At 46.9% G+C, this 17,883-nt stretch overlaps 1 protein-coding gene across 4 annotated transcripts in view; it reads right to left on the bottom strand.

The window, feature by feature from the left end:
• Window positions 1-401: 401 nt before the first annotated feature.
• The window catches only part of PDGFRA (platelet derived growth factor receptor alpha), a 43,669-nt gene continuing 26,187 nt past the window's right edge, over window positions 402-17,883 (bottom strand). For all 4 annotated transcript variants that reach the window (XM_045998315.1, XM_045998314.1, XM_045998317.1 and 1 more), the window contains 10 exons: window positions 17,681-17,791; window positions 17,306-17,459; window positions 16,243-16,409; window positions 13,852-13,967; window positions 13,384-13,506; window positions 12,519-12,630; window positions 11,170-11,269; window positions 10,944-11,049; window positions 8,803-9,044; window positions 402-3,448 (listed from right to left, as the gene is read on the bottom strand). In XM_045998315.1, the coding sequence (XP_045854271.1) occupies window positions 3,301-3,448; window positions 8,803-9,044; window positions 10,944-11,049; window positions 11,170-11,269; window positions 12,519-12,630; window positions 13,384-13,506; window positions 13,852-13,967; window positions 16,243-16,409; window positions 17,306-17,459; window positions 17,681-17,791 (1,379 nt within the window). In that variant the 3' untranslated portion in view covers window positions 402-3,300. The remainder of the gene's footprint in view (window positions 3,449-8,802; window positions 9,045-10,943; window positions 11,050-11,169; window positions 11,270-12,518; window positions 12,631-13,383; window positions 13,507-13,851; window positions 13,968-16,242; window positions 16,410-17,305; window positions 17,460-17,680; window positions 17,792-17,883) is intronic.

Genomic DNA, 17,883 nt, shown 5'->3' on the forward strand with positions numbered 1-17,883 from the left:
AGAAGATGCATTTCTGCTTCTGGGAACCAGCACGGGGTGGGGAAGCTGTTAGAATGAAAAAACTCTGTCATCTTCTATATCACAGCTATGTGCCATGCTTGAATGTTGTAGACAATAAATGCAGTCGTGTACTCCTTCTGCATGGGAGAAAAGTACCATGCAACATGATGCTATTAAAATAAACTGTAGGATCAAATATGAGCCACGTACCCATCATCTTTAAGACAAATCCTAGGTCTGAAAACCAGCTCAAATAATGTTTCAATCTTAAATTTCCTGTTGGTTTCATCGAAACCCTATTATGGAGTCCCACTGAAATGTTGCTAACAAAGGAAATTGCATAGCATGGCTTTAATTTCCGGGATTCGGCTAAAAACCAAAATGCTGGAACCTCAGTGTAACTTTAAATTATATATATCATTTATTGAAATATAAAGATCTTCATTTACATGTTTTAAAACAAAAACACGAATGGGGCATTTTGTAATACATTTTTTTTTTTTTATCAGTAGACCCTACCTATTGAGTTACCTCTCACACATTCGCCACACCACTGTTTTGGAAACACTGACGTATTTTTCTCTTTATTTTTCTAAAATATAAATTTTGGACATTCAAAAGTGCAACAGTCAATGTGCCTGTGGGGAATATCACAGTCAAAAAAAAATATAAACCAAGGCAGTGATACAGCTCTGTCATAAATGTTTTGGCAGTATTCTCCAAGTCTACATAGAAATACATATATACATATTGATGTATAACATCATTTTATCTCACGTCCCTCTTCACAAAAATAGGACCATTTGTACAGATTGGCAGACCACATTTTAAGGACATCATCGACCATTTTAAAAAGTCACAAATTGTGTTTCTCAGGCCAGCTTTGATTGTCTTCATAAAAATAGAAAGCAGGGAGGATTGGCCAATTTTCATCTGGGGACTTTGCAGGAGGCCAAAAAGGAAACAAATCTGTAATACACTGAAAACACGGTACAAAAAAAAAAAATGCAGTCACACACAAACTCAGGTGGGAGCATTCATTAGGACTGGAACGTACTCGTCTGAGAATTTTCATGCAGAACTCCAAGGAACATCAAAATGCAAAGCACCGGCAAAAGAAGGCTGTACAACAGACAGGGAGCCATCAACAGAATGCTTGAGCTGTGATTCTAGAAACACGAATGTATTTCAAGTCTAATTGGCTCTACAGAACCTAGTCAGATTTTCTGTTTTTAATCGGCCAATCGGGCTCAGTCTTCACACTCAGTATGAAAACGGGGGAGAAGAAAGTTGGGGCTTGCACTGAGACTGCGCCCGTGGGGAGTCAAGTACCTTGTTTGTTACCGCTGCTGCGTCTTCCAATGCATCACCTGCCAGGAGCACACGCCGTGATTGCACTAATCACAGCCCAGGTCTTTTTTCACACGGTGTCAGCAATTAAGCGCTACTGCAAAGAATGCCAATGAACCCACACCAATCAGTTTGACAGTTTGGATGGATGTGACAATTTGTCCTGCCGTCTCACCCCACAATTTTGGCAAAACTTAAAAAATCATTTTTTCACCCAAATATCAACCTGGTTACACAGAGACTTGGGACACTGAATTGTGTCATTTTCATGCATGCCACAGGGGGCAGGTCCAATTGTCCCATGCAACTGGAAGCAGCGTCTTTACTCCTAGAAGACCTGCCAAACCAAGGTTTGGCTCTCTTAGCCTCAGCTAAGACTGGAAAGTTAAATGAAAGGCAGCAATTGCTGGATGGAGGGCACTGAATGTCACTGACCCAGAGCCAAGGATTTAAATAGTAGGCTTCTGGCATGGTTGACTTCTAGCCCAGTTCCAAATTTCAAATGATCTGTTTCCCATGGCAACTTCCTGGAACCAAAGCAGGTGTTTCCCAAACCTGGCTAATCAAACAGCCAAGGAATTTATAAAAATACAGATTCCTGCTCCGGGCCAGACTCGGTAATTCAGAGGCTCTGGGGTGGGGACCTAGAATTTGGTGATCCTGGTTGCCATTACATTTGGGAACCAAGACCTAAGCTAACACACGAGCCTGTGTGTTCTCCCAGTTTCAAACTATTTCTCTGTGGAGAAGGAGATGAAGGAGGGAGCCATAGTCAAGGCATCCTTTTGCTTCTTCGAGGGCTTGTAAAATTTTAAAAACACAGATGCTGGGATGTACCGGAGTCACCAGGCATGAAAATGGCCTCTGCAAATTCAGTCTTTTTTGCTGAGGATTATATTTTCCACTGGGTAATAACATGAGCATGGGCTTATGCCTTCATATTGAGAACATTTCGCATTTAGGGGTTTTGTTTCTTTCAAATCCCATCACTTCAGAGGGCGATTAATTGTTTTTAGTACAATGGATTAGAGAACCTATTCAGTCCACAGTTTAAAACACTGACTTCCTGGAAGATGCTACTTTACTCTGTTCTCTATGTTCAACTAAATTTAATCCACTAAAGCTATTACCGTATTTTCTAGAGAAACATCAGTTATTTGATATAAATGTCAAAACTGTCAAACTTGTCGCCTACTTAGTAAGAATTTTTTTTCTTAATTGTGCTTTCTCTATAGGGAAAACGTGTTACACATGACACATTTAACATTACTGATAACAGTAGTATTATAAACGTAGATTACTATATGAAAATGAGTTGGTGGGCTTCTAAATGACCCAAATCTAGTAAACAAGATTGGTTAATTGTTATTCTTTATCTCTTTAACACTAAAAAAAAAAAAAAGTGAAATGCTATAGTACCAGTACCTTTTAAGGTTCAAAAGTGGTTTTGCATGTACTTCACAGAGGAGCTCAACAGCAGCTGATACCAGTTTTCAAGCAGAAGTACATGGATGGGACGAGTGGTCTCTTCAGAAGTCCAGAGAAGACAGTTAATACAAACCTAAACACATCCTCCGTTAGACCTATTTACATAATTACAATGCTGGAGTTTTCTCACAATCAAAGTTCTTGTGTCTGTTGGAATCTCACCAAATGCCCTCGAAACACGGAGTTCGCCTTCCGTGGCCTATCGCTTCCTTGTCCATCCATCTCCAGACTTCACACGCTGCTGAGATGCTGAATCACGGCCAAGAGGCAAGGCCGACGAAGTTCATCTCGAAATCTCCCATTCAGCCATAGTGAGCAGGCTCCCTGAGGCCCTCGGCTGGGAACTTCTCTTGACGCCTCATCCAAGTCCTCCTCCCAAACTTCTGCATTGCAAGAAAGTGGTTTGCTTAAAGGGATCCAAAGTGGCTCCAGGAGTGGAAGGTCCCTGCTGAAATCTCCCAGTCACAGGAAGCTGTCCTCTACCAGGTCTGAGGAGTCTATGCCAATGTCATCCATCATGTCGATGTCCTCGATGGTTTCGTCCTCTCTCTTGATGAAGGTAGAGCTGCTGGAACCTGTCTCGATAGCGCTCTCTTCGGAGGTCTGCGAGCTGCACGAGGGAGAGAGGATGGGAAAGGTTAAGCCCACGTGCAGACCCGTAAGACTGGGGTTGGGGGGCTAGGGTGGTCCCCCAAAGGCAAAGGAGCTCTTCCTGCAGGATCTTCCAGCTTTCAACCTCGGGCCATCCGATCTGGCAAGATCCTGCCGCCAAGCCAGGCAGCTACTCATCCCACATCACGCCACAGTGGGCCCCGGGGCAAAATCGAGATCCCCAGGTCATCTCCACACATGGGCCCTCCTCCTCTCCTGTCAAATCTTCCAGCAGAGCTGCTAACAAGTTGTGACCACTTCTACGCCCCCTACTCAGTCCTAGTGGAGAAGGAAGTAAGCAGTGCCTGATCAGGAGACAATGAGGGAAGGAAAAGCACAGAGGGAAGAAATCAGCTGCAAACTATAGCCGCGCCAGTCACTTGTTGTCCCTGAAACTTCCCCAGTGTCCAAAGTGTTCTCAGGATCTGAATCCATGCCCTGGGAATGCTTTCCTCCCTTTCCTCTTTACACCCTCCCCCCACCTGCCCCAGCCCTAGTCTGGAAGTCCCCGTGAAGGTCCTTTACCCTCTAGAGCAGAGGCTGAAAAGGACTGTTCTAGAGCTGGAAAGCTGTAGGTCTGGAATTGTCCACCATGCAGCAGCTGTCAGAGTCCCACCAGTCACTTAACCCCCTGAGCTTGCTCCCTGGCCTACAGAGAGGGATGACAATACCTGATGATACTCCTGTTGTCAGGGTGAATGAAGAAGTAATAACCATAAAGCACTGAGAACAGTACCTAGAACATACTAAGTCTCAATAAATATTAGCTGGTATTATTATTATTGTTATTACTCAAACTCCAACCTAAAAAGGCCCTGAATAGAAGAAGGTATGGGGGAGGGGGTGTGCCTGGGTAGCTCAGTCTTTAGGTGTCTGCCTTCGGCTCAGGTCATGATCCCAGGGTTCTGGGATCCAGCCCCAGGTTGAGCTCCCTGCTTGGAGGGAAACCTACTTCCCCTTCTCCCACTCCCCACCCCCTGCTGTGTTCCCTCTTTCACTGTGTCTCTTGTCAAATAAATCAATAAAATCTTAAAAAAAAAAGATATTAGGAAATAGTTGCTAATTTTCTTACATGTGATCACACTATTGTGATTTTATAGGACAGTATCCTTATTTTTTTAATATTTTAGTTATCTATTTGACAGAGTGCATGTATGTATGAGCGTGGAGGTGGGTGGGACAGAGGCACAGAGGGAGAAGCAGGCTCCCCACTGAGCAGGGAGCCCGACATGGGGCTTGATTCCAGGACCCTGGGATCATGACCTGAGCTGAAGGCACACGCTTAACCCACTGAGCCACCCAGGCGCCCTGAGAGAATCCTTATTCTCAGGGAGGTGTTTGCTGGAGTTTCTAATGCTTTAGCAAGAGAAGAAAAAGCATAGGTGTATACGTGTGTGTGGGGTACATATACATCACCTATGATACGTGTGTGTGGGGTACATATACATCACCTATGATACGTAGTATATATTAGATATAAACATAAAATAGGCATAAGTATACATTATATACTTAGAGAAACCAAATGTTAACAACTACTGAAGCTAAGTGACAGATGTAATTTCTCAATTTTTCTGGACATTTACAATTGGTCATGTAGAGTTTTAGAAAAATAATGCTCCCTAGTCTCTAGCCTGTCATGGTTCCCTGTCTGTCTTCCTGTCTCTGAACCCCTACTGCCTTACCATTCTCTCGCCTGGGATTGCAACAGGTCTACATGTGTCTTTTTGCCCCCACTCCCACCCGGACAGGTTATGTGCTGACAGGCAGGCCTGTCCGCTCTCCCCTCGAGGCTCCAGCAGCATGCTGGACACAGCATGTAAGCCTCACTATGGGCTGGCCAGCCAGAGCAGGGAGGCGCGCGCACGCGCGCACACACACACACACACCTGCAGTGGCTCTCAACCCTGCCAGCTGTTCTCTTCCATGAGTACCAGGCTTGACTCCTCTGCCTTGCTCCCCCCCCTCCCCCCCCCGCCCAGGTCAGTTCTGTTTCCAAGCAGAGAAATGAGCCTGGCCGGTAGAGGCCCACGGGAATCAGTCTGCTGCCCTCTACCCCGAGGTCACTGCAGCCCAAGAGCTCTTAGAGCCTGCAGGGTCCCCAAACTGAGGTTTCCTTTCAGAACCCCACAGACTGGGCCCTTCCTTTTTCCCTGTTCCGAATTTGTACGCCACTCTACCCCCAACTGATACCCTGGTCCGGGAGCCTCCTGTTGAACCCCAGTCCACTGGGCTGGTCTTGATAATCCCATCGTCCTGACAACCCTTCTCCCTGGGAGGCCAGACAGATCTGCTTCCTGGAGCCCCCACCAGTAGCTGGAGGCCTGAGTCAACTGTTGGATACGGACCCCAATCCAACGAGGACCCGCCTTTATGAGACTTCTTTGGACACTGTGATTTGGACTAAGGCCCCTCCTTGGGGGACTCGACAGCTGAGCCCCGCAGTGGAGTCCCCCCACCATGCACTGACGCTCCTGGCCTTAGCCCACTCGCTGTTGCCGCTGCATCTCACAGACAGAAGGCAGGGGTGTGGCCATGGAGGAACCTAACTTGAGAGAGACTCAGCCCCAGGGCATCCTGGCTGTGCACCGGCCTTGAGGCAGACCTAGAACTGATGACTGGGCTTACTTCTGATTCCCTTCTTACTGACGGAGCACCCCAACACCCTCTACAGCAACCAAGGCCTGGTCTTTCTCATGCCCACTCCCCTCCCAAGGCCAAGCCTCCTGAGCCCAAGGAGAGGATTCCACAGGACCACTATGCCTTCCTAGACCCAGAACATCCCAGCTCTGGCATCCCCACCCCCATGATGGATGGAACTGTATACTCCACACCCCCTAATTTACCTGTTGAAGCCCTAATCCCCATTGTGATTGTATTTGGAGCATAAGGCCTTTTAGGAGGTAATTAAGATTAAATTAGGTCATTAAAGTGGAGCCCTCACCCAAATGGAGTGGGGCCCTTGTAAGAGGAGAGACACCCGCAAAGCGCACACTGAAAAAGACCACGTGAGGACACATTAAGACAATGGCCATCTGCAAGCCAAGGAGAGGCTTCAGGAAAAACCAAACCTTGATCTTGGACTTCCAGCCTCCAGAACCTTGAGAAAACAGATTCCTTTTGTTTAAGCCCCCAAATCTATGATAGTGTGTAACAGCAGTCCAAGCTGACCAAGACGCTCCCCATGCTCAGCCCACCTCTCAGAGCCACAGTTTCACCTGACCTGGAGTAGTCATCTGGGACATACTTTGTATAATTCGAAAATCAAACGTTATCACCCTTGCAAAAGTTCTGATTATCTAAGATGACAACTATCTATCAACTAAAATTAGTCTATGTGATAGATGTCAAATTCTGCAGTGCAGTCTCATGTACCCCCAGAAAAGTTCAGGGCAATTTACTTATGTTACTTATCAATACAACTTCCTAACTCAACTTAGAAGCAAAACCTTTTTAGAACTGAAACATCATTCAGAGTCCCTGACATACAAAATAACCAATGGATGGCAGATCCAGGGTCAAGTGCTACCACAGATAACCCAAAGCTCAGAGAAACACTTTGCTGAAGAATATAAACGTGTTTTTCAAACTATCCTCAGCAAAGGTAAATCAGGGCATTCTGCCCAATCTCTCCTATTCTCATAGCACATTTCAAAAACAAAGAACCCAACTGTACTTTTTTACATTACCTGATTCATACCACTAGCAAAGGATGCCAATATCACAAGGCTCCAAACTAATGGATTCCACGTGCTTCCGCCTAAGTAACTATAGGTAGCAAACCGAATGACTGAGGAAGAAGGGACAAGAGTCTCCTGAATGAAGAGGGGGGGAAAAGGGAGAAAGAGACTCATACACAACTTGGACCTGGAACCAAGAACCACTATGATCATTTTCTCCTGCCTCTGTTCAAGGGCTATGCAAAGACTGTGGCGAACTGGTACGCGGTCCCCTATTTGGGACTGTGTAAACTAATGGCTTTAGTCCTAGCTAAATATCGCCGTGCTAATAAATCAGTGGATCCAGGTGATGATCTTCGGTGGCCGTTAATGTCACAGAAGGGAGAAAGCTGGACAGTACGTAGTTCCCAATGGACGTACACTTTGAAGCATGCTTGCCAGAAACTCTAACCTGAGCCACACCAAGGCTCTAGACTACCAGTTGACAGCAAATGTAAGAGACAAAGCATGTGTAAGACACACTACAGGATGCACTCAGCGACGTTTGGAACATGGGAACATTACAGGCAGCTGCTCCAGTTTCTTCACAAATACCATGCAAGGGGGGAAGAGGAGGCAGGACAAACGTATACAAACATAGCAACTAAATGCCATGTGTCACTCTTACTTGGTTCTCAGAACAAATGCAAAGCCATATTTATGAGAGAATCAGGGAAATCTGAACACATCTGATTCTCTTAATTTGTTGTCAACGGGTGGGGAGAGCAAGATAATGGCACTGCAGTTCTTTTTAATAACTTAGTAACTCCAGCTGTTTTTTTTTTTAATTTCTTTTTGTTTTTGCACCATGCCCAGTGCTCCATGCAATACGTGCCCTCCTTAATACCCACCACCTGGTCCCCCAACCTCCCCCACCCCGCCCCTTCAAAACCCTCAGAGCCTGTATCTTTTAGAGGCACCATAATGGAGTATTTATGGAGGAAATGATAGGATGTCTGGGATTTCCTTCAAGACAATCCAGGAAGAGGAGAAACAGCTCTTTGGGCAGTCTGGCCATGAGATCATAGAGATCATGGATGCTCAAGCTGAATGAGAGAACTGACAGTTCACTAGTCACCTTGAATGGGGCGGGTCAGAAATCTTCCATGATACGAAGTTAAAAAAAAAAAGAAGAAATCAGCCAGGAGGTGCCTGGGCCAGGTACCCAGAGATTCTAACCTGCCCGCCTGGGTGAAGTATGCAGATCAGTTTTCAAGTCTCCCCAGGTGCAGCTGGGGTTACGATCTACTGGTAACCATCAGTATGGAATAGCCCAGTCAGTCAGTCTAGCCTCTCTCTCCGCTCTCTCCCCAGCCCCAGGACCCATGCGGGAAACAAGCAGAAGAGGCTTCCAGTATCTCAAGAATCAGGGCTGCAGTGACTGATCCAACTACCTGGGGACTCAGGTCAGAGACTCTCCACCTTCAGAAGCACGTCCCTGCCCCCTCTTACCTTGCCCAGCCCCATAGGGCTGCATTTCGATTGTCTGGGAGGCGTTTACAAAAGGAAGCCAACCCCTGGGGCTCTGCAGCCGGCAGTGGGCCTCACCAGCAGGTGCCCTGCGGAGCGGAGCGGGGCTCTGCCGAAGCCCTACCTGTGTCTGTTCCTCTTGCCCAGGTCTTCCTCCTCAGGGACCGGGTCGATGTCGGGCAGGGGGATGATGTAGCCGCTGTCCGCACTCAGCCTCTGCTCGTCCAGGCTGCCCTCCCAGTCCTTCAGCTTGTCCTCCTCGTTCTTGTAGGTGACGCCGATGTAGGCGTTGTCCGCGTCCACGCGCATACGCGCCACAGCGGGGTGGTCGCTCTTCAGGAAGTCCAGGTGAATCTTCTCGTAACTCTGCAGACATGCATTTCACACGGTTAGCCACCTGCGGCCAAGGACACTCCGAACTTAACTCCCACTTAACTGTGTGTCTCCAAGCTCCCTCAAAGATACGGGATTTCGACAACTGAGAGTCCGATGTCAACCGTCCGCAGGTGTGGGACACGGAAAAGGGCCACCAAGGACAGGGTCATCCTGCCAGAGAGATCTCTCATCCACCCTAAGATACAATGAGTCCGTTCTCTGAGCCGGTAGCTAGGACTGTGCCGCCCCCCCCCCCACCCCGCACACACCCGCTCCCTTCTCTGGGACTAGCAGGGACCCTTCTGGTCCCCATTACAGTGTCTTTCCAGGACTTGGATGCATCCCAGTAAGAGGTGACAAGGACTTCCACGGGGAGCACCATCCCTGAAAACTTCCTGATCCCTAAATGCTGGAGAAAGATATCCAACTCCAAAATCACAGACCTTTGACTGAAAAAGACCCCATTTTCAGCAACGGTTCTAGTCTCTTCCCACCAACACGTCCTACGTAACCCAGTCAGAACTCCTTTGATGGACCTACCCTAATTTCCTTCTGCCTCCTCAATGCTTCACTTCTAGGAGTTGTAACGGGCGGTGAAATAATCAAGAGACAAAAGTATTTAACTCTCAGTTCAGCACGCAACCTCCTAACACGGCTCCTCTTTGAGGAGCAGCAACAAATATGAAAACTACACAGAGTGACTCATCTGACTCGTAGAAATGCAGTTTATAACGCAACTGCATCTCTGGTTCCCTCCCAGCATCTCAGCAGAAAGTTGTTTCATTCATTAACATATCCTGCTTGGTTCCATGAAATTACATTTGTTCCTCTGAACAATGCTTCCTATTGCACAAAAAAAACCAGCTGGAGCCCCACATACAGCTGAGGTTGTTCCTTCTAGTCAGCATGGATTTAAGTGCATTCAAATGAGCGACAGAATGGCTGTGGATGCCCTAAGACTTCTAACTGCACGGTAGCTTCGGAGCCTCAAACATCTGGAGAATAAAGTGCTTACAGGTGTTGCACACTTAAGATAAAAGGGGAGCCCTGCAGAAAGGGAGGGTTTTCAGACATCACTGCTACCAGGGGCCTGGGGAGCGCTCCAGGAAAGCCAGGCCACTGGATCAAGCAATCTTTTTCCTCCTCTGAAAATGTCCCTTTAAAACAGTGCTGAAAACAGACTGAGGGTTTTGGAAGGGAGGGGGGTGGGGGAATGGGGTGAGCCTGGTGGTGGGGATTAAAGAGGGCACATGTTGCATGGAGCACTGGGTGTGGTGCATAAACAATGAATCTTGAACACTGAATATTAAATTTTAAAAATCTTTTGAAAATAAAAAATCTCCTGAAAATAAAAATAAAATATTTTATAAAATATATATTTATAAATATAATTTTAAATATAAATTTAATTTTAAATATAAAATATTTAAAATATTTTTATTTTAATTAAATCATTAAATTATTATAAAATAATTATTATATATAAATTTAAAAATAAATAAAATATTTAAAAATAAAAATAAAAAATCTTTTGAAAATAAAAAATCTTTTGAAAATAAAAATAAAATATTTTATAAGATATATATATTTATAAATATAATTTTAAATATAAATTTAATTTTAAATATAAAATATTTATATTTTAATTTTTATTTTAATATTTATTTTAATTAAATCATTAAATTATTATAAAATAATTATATATAAATTTAAAAATAAATAAAATATTTAAAAATAAAAATAAAAAATCTTTTGAAAATAAAAAAATAAATAAAAATAAAATAAAAATGAAACAGTGCTGAACAGTGCTGCTTGCAACAGAGCCGCCAGCTACTGACATCTTCCCTTTGCCGGTTCCTTTCCACCCAACTTGAAGGGGCTCAGACCAACCTTCTTGTACTGTCCAGGCAGCAGATTCTCCACAATTTCACTGAGGTGGTAAAAGGAGGGTCTCTTCTCTGGCTCACTGTGCCAGCACTTCACCATGATCTCGTAGCTGCGGGAACACACAACCAGAGTGGGCCTGCGGAGCAGTGTCAGGGCACCCCTGCCACCCCCAGACCGCCCCCACCCCCCAGGCATGAACACAAGGCCCCGAGCTAGGGATGGGGCTCACACTTCACTGGTGGCGTGGTCGGGCTTGGCCATCCGGTACCCGCTTTTGATCTTATTATAGAAAGTCGAATCCACCATCATGCCGGGGTAGGGCGTGCCGCCTGAAAACCGAGGGAAACGACCCAGGTTAGCCAGCACGTGGGACACTGCTGAAACTCTCAGGGTGACACGGAATCTACCAAAAACGCCGGGGATCGCCACTTGAAGTTCTGGTTCTTTCAAGGAAATTATGTGCGATCGTCTCTTTGACTTCACAGGCTTCCGCAAATCTTAAACGTAACTAGTACTGAATGGTGGTCAAGTCCAGACACCCGAGGCAAAAATTCTACATCTTTAGAAAGAGCACAAGTGTTTTTCAATGTTATCTGACTACTGAATCTACATACACAAAGCAAAATAGAAAATCAAGAGAAAATTCGGACCCATGGAAGGAAAAATTATTTTCACCAAAATGTTCAAGTAACTAGAGCCAAAGCCAAAGCTGGGGCTTAAAATATCTAGATAATTCTCTGGTTTTAAAAGACTGTAAGACTCCCGGCAAGCCGCCCACTAGATTGACCCACAGTGACATCTAAGCACGGAAAACTGGGATCGAAAAAGGAGACGAAGCAGGGAGGAAATCCTTTCCTACAGAATTCAGGAAACATTTCACTGTGTATGGCCAAGGTCAGATCAAAGTTAGCTTCCTCTCTAAAGCCTTCCAAAACTACCGCAGGGCTCCCTTCTTTCTTCCCGTTACAAGTTGAAACTGTTTATTGCCACGTGGAGATCTCGCCTCTCCAAAGGAGCTAAGGTCAGTGTCATGAATCACTCCTCCCTCAGGTCCCTCGCCTGGCAGCTCGGGGTACCTGCGTTATTTGGGACCTGGTGACTGACTCACTGAATGACCAGATGGTCCCTCTCTTCTCCCAGAGCTATGACCAGGAAGGCTAGTCACTCCCATTCCTTCAGCATACTCCTTTTCACCTGAGCCTCGATCACCAGGAAGCGATGGAGAGGCGACTCTCCGCCAGTGAACCTACTTAACCCACAGTCCCACGCGAAAAAGCAGCTGGGGAGTGGGTGTCCTAAGGAACACTTCCAGTGGGACAAAGTCACTCTGGCTCAGCCCAAAGGAGAGGAGGGGCACAGCCCAGGGGCGAAGGTGCAGTCCCCCAAGACTCCCGGCTCAGTCCGCGTGGGCACACAGCAGCCACCACAACCAGGCAATTCGTCATTCAAAGCAGCGGCCGCACCCTTGACTCACAGCAAGCATCTTAGCATCGTTTACACCCTGGAGCTTGGAAAACAGTGTTTCCCTTCCAGTGTTGTTGCAAACCACCCAAATGAGCGGAGATGTCAGGCCCATACCAAGGGAAAAGATCTCCCAGAGCAGAATGCCGTAAGACCAGACGTCGCTCAGGGTGGTGTAGAGATTGTCGAAGATGCTCTCAGGGGCCATCCACTTCACAGGGAGGAAGGTCTGCATGGGGAGAGGAAGGAAGTTAAACCCAGCATCCCTGCTGATGACCCACAGCAGCAGAAATAATAGGGCTTCTCTCTGGACCAATAACTTGCACCAACAACCTTGCCCAGGAAATCTTTGTTTCTCGTTCAGCACTCTGCTCCCTACACTCAGAAGAGTGCCTGGCATCTAGCAGGTGCGCAATAAGTAACTCATGAAGGACAAATAGTCAATGTCGCTTCTTGTGTCCTCCCAACAAAGAGCACCCAAAAATATGAACCCTGAATGTTCACCCAAAGCGTAGGAGCCCTGAACGCCATTTGCAGGTCTGACACAAGTCCGAGCTGCTCTCTCTCTGGAAATGAACGCATGTACACAGGCACGAAGGAGTAGCAGTTAACACTCGCGGAGTGCTCGTTGCGTACCAGGCACAGTTCTAAGCATCTGACGTGTAAATCACTGAATCACCACAGCAATCCAGGAGACAGATACTGTTATCAGGTCACTGCTACTGACAGGGAAAACCAGGGTACAGAACAGGCAAGAAACTTGCCCCCAATCTCCAGGCTACTAAGTGCTCGAGCCAGTACTCATGACCAGGCCGTCTGGATACAGAGCCTACGCTTTGCATACTGATTCCCTGGAGCCTGCTCCTGGGTTTCATGGACTCCATGTTAAAAATACGGACACTGAGGGGCCAGAAGCGACATCTACTTCTAGAGACCCAGTGAGGAAAGACGAGCATGCCCAGTGAGCGGAGGGAGCACGTACGCTGCCTTTAGACACGTAGTTGGAATCATGCATGATGTCTCTGGCCAGACCAAAGTCACAGATCTTCACGATTTTCCCTTGCGCCAGGAGGACGTTTCGAGCAGCCAGGTCCCGGTGGACACACTGCATGGGAAGGGAAAAACAACTGTCTGTCCATCTGTTACTAGGCAACGTCAGCCCTACGTGACTGGCCACCTCACAGTGGTGCCACGAGTTGCGTGGCCTACTTCACAGAGGGTGTCCCAGCAGAGAGCTCACCTCCTCCAGGCTCTCCTTCCAGCCACTCCCAAGATGGAGAAAGTTCTAGAACAGGGTAGATACCTGATGATACCAGACTCCCCACTATGCTTCGGGGAAAAGGAAGAGGGAAGCAGCCATTGCCACCAGCCTCTTGGAGACCTTCCGCGCCCACCTCACTCACGCCTATGGCCTCATCTACAGAGAACTCTGTTCCATGAACACACTCACGTTTTTCGAAGCCAAAAATTCCATTCCTCGTGCAACTTGATAGGTGAAGCTCAACAAATCCAACAAAGTAAGGCCTTCTGAGTTATCGTCCGAAAGGAGGTTTTTGACTTCTGAGTCTACAGAAAAGGAATGAAGGGTGTTGGCCTTCGAGGGCAGCGTGAAAATATCCCCCACCAGGACGCGCCCATGGGGCTGGGCCACTTGTCAGTGTGCGAAGACTTGTCCAGAGAATAGATCTAACATTTTTTTCCTATAGCATTTCCGGACCTCACGGGTGGGTACGCAAGCCACGCCGAGGTTCTACCATTAAAAAGAAATCTGTCTGCAGGAATCTCTCTGGTTTACATACACATGTATCCCTAAGGACCAGTCTAGGGGGTTCTCACACATCTTGTTTGCCTCCCCAATTTTTTTTTTCAGCCTTAGTTAGCAAGTTACCTCAGCCACCTCTAACACACACACACACACACACACACACACGTGCACATGCAAAATCTTCCATGATGAATATACATGAGGGCCCTTTGAAAAAGTAGTTTCTAGGAATCCCCCCTCTTTTCTTTCCCTCTTTTTAAAGCCACCTTCACAGCGTTTGGCTCATTTCCTGAATAAAATCCAGCCCCAGTCAGACCAGAGGTAACAATCTTCAAAGGTCAGTGCCAAGGACTTTGCCTTTAGTTCCTTTTGTAACTTGTCCACTTTCCCCAGTCAGTCCCATCTGGAAGAGTCCCAGGGTTTTCGAGGAAGGAGGTAATCTAGGCCAGCCGTTCTCATTTCTTTTTAAAAAATTTCAGGCAAGTGAAGAGTAGCTGTAGCCATTCATGTTTTTCCAGCCAGCTAGGAGAAGGCCAGCAAGCAGAGGTCTGCCTGCCAGCGGGGCCCGGGCTGAGTATGAATCAGGTTCCCCTGACATCTGGAGCCAGGTCCAGCCTGGGAAGCAATGTAAACTATTTTTAACAACACGGGAGGGGAGAGGAAGCACTGGTTCCGACAGCTCCCATTGGCTCATCTTTTAAAAGGGCTTGGAAGTGTACCCACTTGGCAAAAACAAGTGAGTGGAACTTGGAACCGCAGCAATGGAAAATACTCTTGTGTACCGAGCTTTGCAAAACAAGCACATTCTTTTTTAACAGATTGTACCTTTCACTTAAGAACCCTACAAGCATTCAGAGCCTATCAGTCATTTTCAAAATAATTTCCATGGCAGCTCAACACTTTTGTGCATTGACTAATGGGAGGGCTCAAGCCCAGTAACACTGAATCACAAGACCCGTCAACATCAGACCCAACAGTAGCGTCCTCCCAGCTCCAAGCCTGGGATTAGACGGGAACCTGGAGGGGCCTATGTCCCCCCCCCACACAAGTGGGGTGGTCCATCTGCTATGGGCATTGGCTAGACTCCCTGGAGTTTATAGATCAATGCAATCCTGCCACATGTTCATCTGTTTTGAAAGACGAGACAGAGCTTCCTTCAAACAACAACAGAAATGCCAACATTTTCGGCAGAAAAATACAACCTCCAATTGTCTACTTTCCAGTGTCTATCACAAAGTGGATATTAACACAGCTCAAAACAAGGGCTACTGAACTCCTAGGTACTAGAGACTTAGAGAACTTGAAATTTTAAAAATAGTTATTAGGAACCAATAGAGGAGAGCTACTTTTAATTTTGCCAATAGGGGCAGGGCGGTGGTGGGGGGGTTGTGGAATCAGTGATCACCACACTTTCATTAAGAAAAAAAAAAAGACACATGAACACCAAAAAAAAAAAAAAGCTAATTCTATCAGGATAAACCATTCTTTAAGAGGATTATGTTTAAAGTGTGAAAATACATGGCATTTGTTTACTCTTTTTCTTCTTTTCAAGTCACGGGCCATAAACTTCTGAAATCACATCACAGACCCTCACACAGACGCGCAGTTAGGGACCACAGGACGGCAGCTCTGCTCACCTTCCTCTGAGGTTTTGTTTTTTGTTTTTAGGGTTTTTTGTTGTTGTTGTTTTGTTTTGTTTTGTTTTTAAAGCAGACTCCACACCCAGCCTGGAGCCCAACACGGGGCTTGAACTCACTCACAGCCCTGAGATCAAGACCAGGGCTGAGATCAAAAGTCAAAAGCTTAACCAACTAAGCCACCCTGGCACCCCTTCCTCTGAGTATTTTTAAGTGCAGATTTCCATGGCTATCTGAAAATAGAGCACTCCTATGAGCAAAGAAGCAATTACTATTTTGTAAAACCCAAAAATCCTTTCCGAACTTCAGCACGTGAGAACACGTACCACTGCAGCTCTTTCATAAAACCAGAGCAGCAGAAACCCAGCTTGGGAGAGCAGGGGAAATCTGGATCGTATTAAACCACAGGCAGACCCAAGAGTGGACAGTGACGGTTTACCTAACACAGCTTTCTTCTTGTATGAGGCTGGGCGATCATACAGCGATCTCTGGATGTCCGAGTACTTAGAAGCCTCCTTCCTCTCCAGCATGGGGACGTACTGCGTGGTGTCAGCCTGCTTCATGTCCATGTAGTCCCCGTTGTTTTCAAAAGATAAAATAACGTAACTGTAACAATAGAAGAAGAAACCTTGTTCAAGGTGCTGCCCCCTGGAAGTGGTCATTCGACCTTCAGCAGATGGGGGGCAGGGGGGGAGGGAGACGGGACGGTAACCAAAGCAGTGCAGTAGGTAAGGGGGTAGCTCGGGGGCGGGGCGGCAAGCAAAAGCAACACCCCAAGGGGGGTGGCTGGCAAGCAAAAGCAAAACCAATGTGCGTGCACCTCCCACGTGGGGCAGTCCAGTGGGTGAGATGAGCATGAACCAGTAATCACACAAATACTTGGGTCATCTCCACTCAGTGTGCCTGTCTTTATTCTCGCTCCGTTTTCAACTCACCCGCCACAAACCCGGGCCATACAACCTTGGGGGCTTGGGCAGATGTTTCCTGCCCCGCAATAAATTCAGTGCCAATTTGGGGTCCATCGAGTAACTCAGTATAAAGTGAACTTGCGCTTTCTGATCTTACAGAACTGGAAATCCACACACAACTTGACAGCTCCTTGTACGTTCCTGCAGGTACGATTACTACCACTGGCTTGACCTCTAGGCAAAATCTCAAAACTTGGGGGTCCTCGGGCAGTTTCTCAAAAGATACCAGCAGGCAGCCTCCCTGGACAGAGCCAGAACTTAGTGAGGCCTGAAGTGGGCCGCACCTTAACAGCCAAATGGCTCCCAAAATGATTCCAACTCTTGCTTTCATTCAAACCTCTCAGCAAGGCCTCCCCGCATGATACCCAGTCCCGAACACCTGCAGATAGCGATGTCCCAGCTGCATCAGGGGATGACGGGCAGGGTAGCGGGGCTCTACGTCTTGCTGGGTCTGCAGACCCGGATTCTATGGGGACGCGGCCGTCTCCAGTGGTGAGGATTGTGACTCACAGCAACACGTCACTCCACACCCACCTCCGCGTGCTGTCATCCGTAGGGTTCAATCCGAAAATGTCCAGCTCCTTCTTCGGCTTCTCCGGGTGGCGGCTCAGGAAGCTATCCCTGTTCTTATGCAAATAGTTGACCAAATCCCCATAGAAGCAGTACTCGGTGATGATGTAAATAGGGCCTGTGGGAACCAAAAGCAGTGAAGAAACAGGCATGAAAATGAAGAACAGAAATGCCGTGAAATGCTATGTTTGTCCCGACACGAGAAGATTCTCAAAAATGAGGAGCTTCCAACAATTCAGCGGAAGTCAGGCAACTCCGTTCAGGGGACTTATATTTGCTGGCATGTTTGGAGGCAGAGAGGAAGGACTTCCATCCTCCGTCCCAGGTCAGGAAGCCTACCTGACTTGGTACAGGCTCCCAGCAAGTTCACAATGTTTAAATGAGGCCCCAGGTGAGTCATGATCTTCAGTTCCGACATGAGAGCTTGCTTCTCACTGGATCTGGCTGTAGCTGTTGAAGAAATCGATCTCCCATCATTCCAACCCATCTACCTCACAGAAAAACCCAGTAACGTGGCCAATCCCATGACCGGATAGCATTTT

This window comes from Meles meles, chromosome 2 (genome assembly GCF_922984935.1).
Source record: "Meles meles chromosome 2, mMelMel3.1 paternal haplotype, whole genome shotgun sequence".
NCBI classification, from domain to species: Eukaryota; Metazoa; Chordata; class Mammalia; order Carnivora; family Mustelidae; genus Meles; species Meles meles.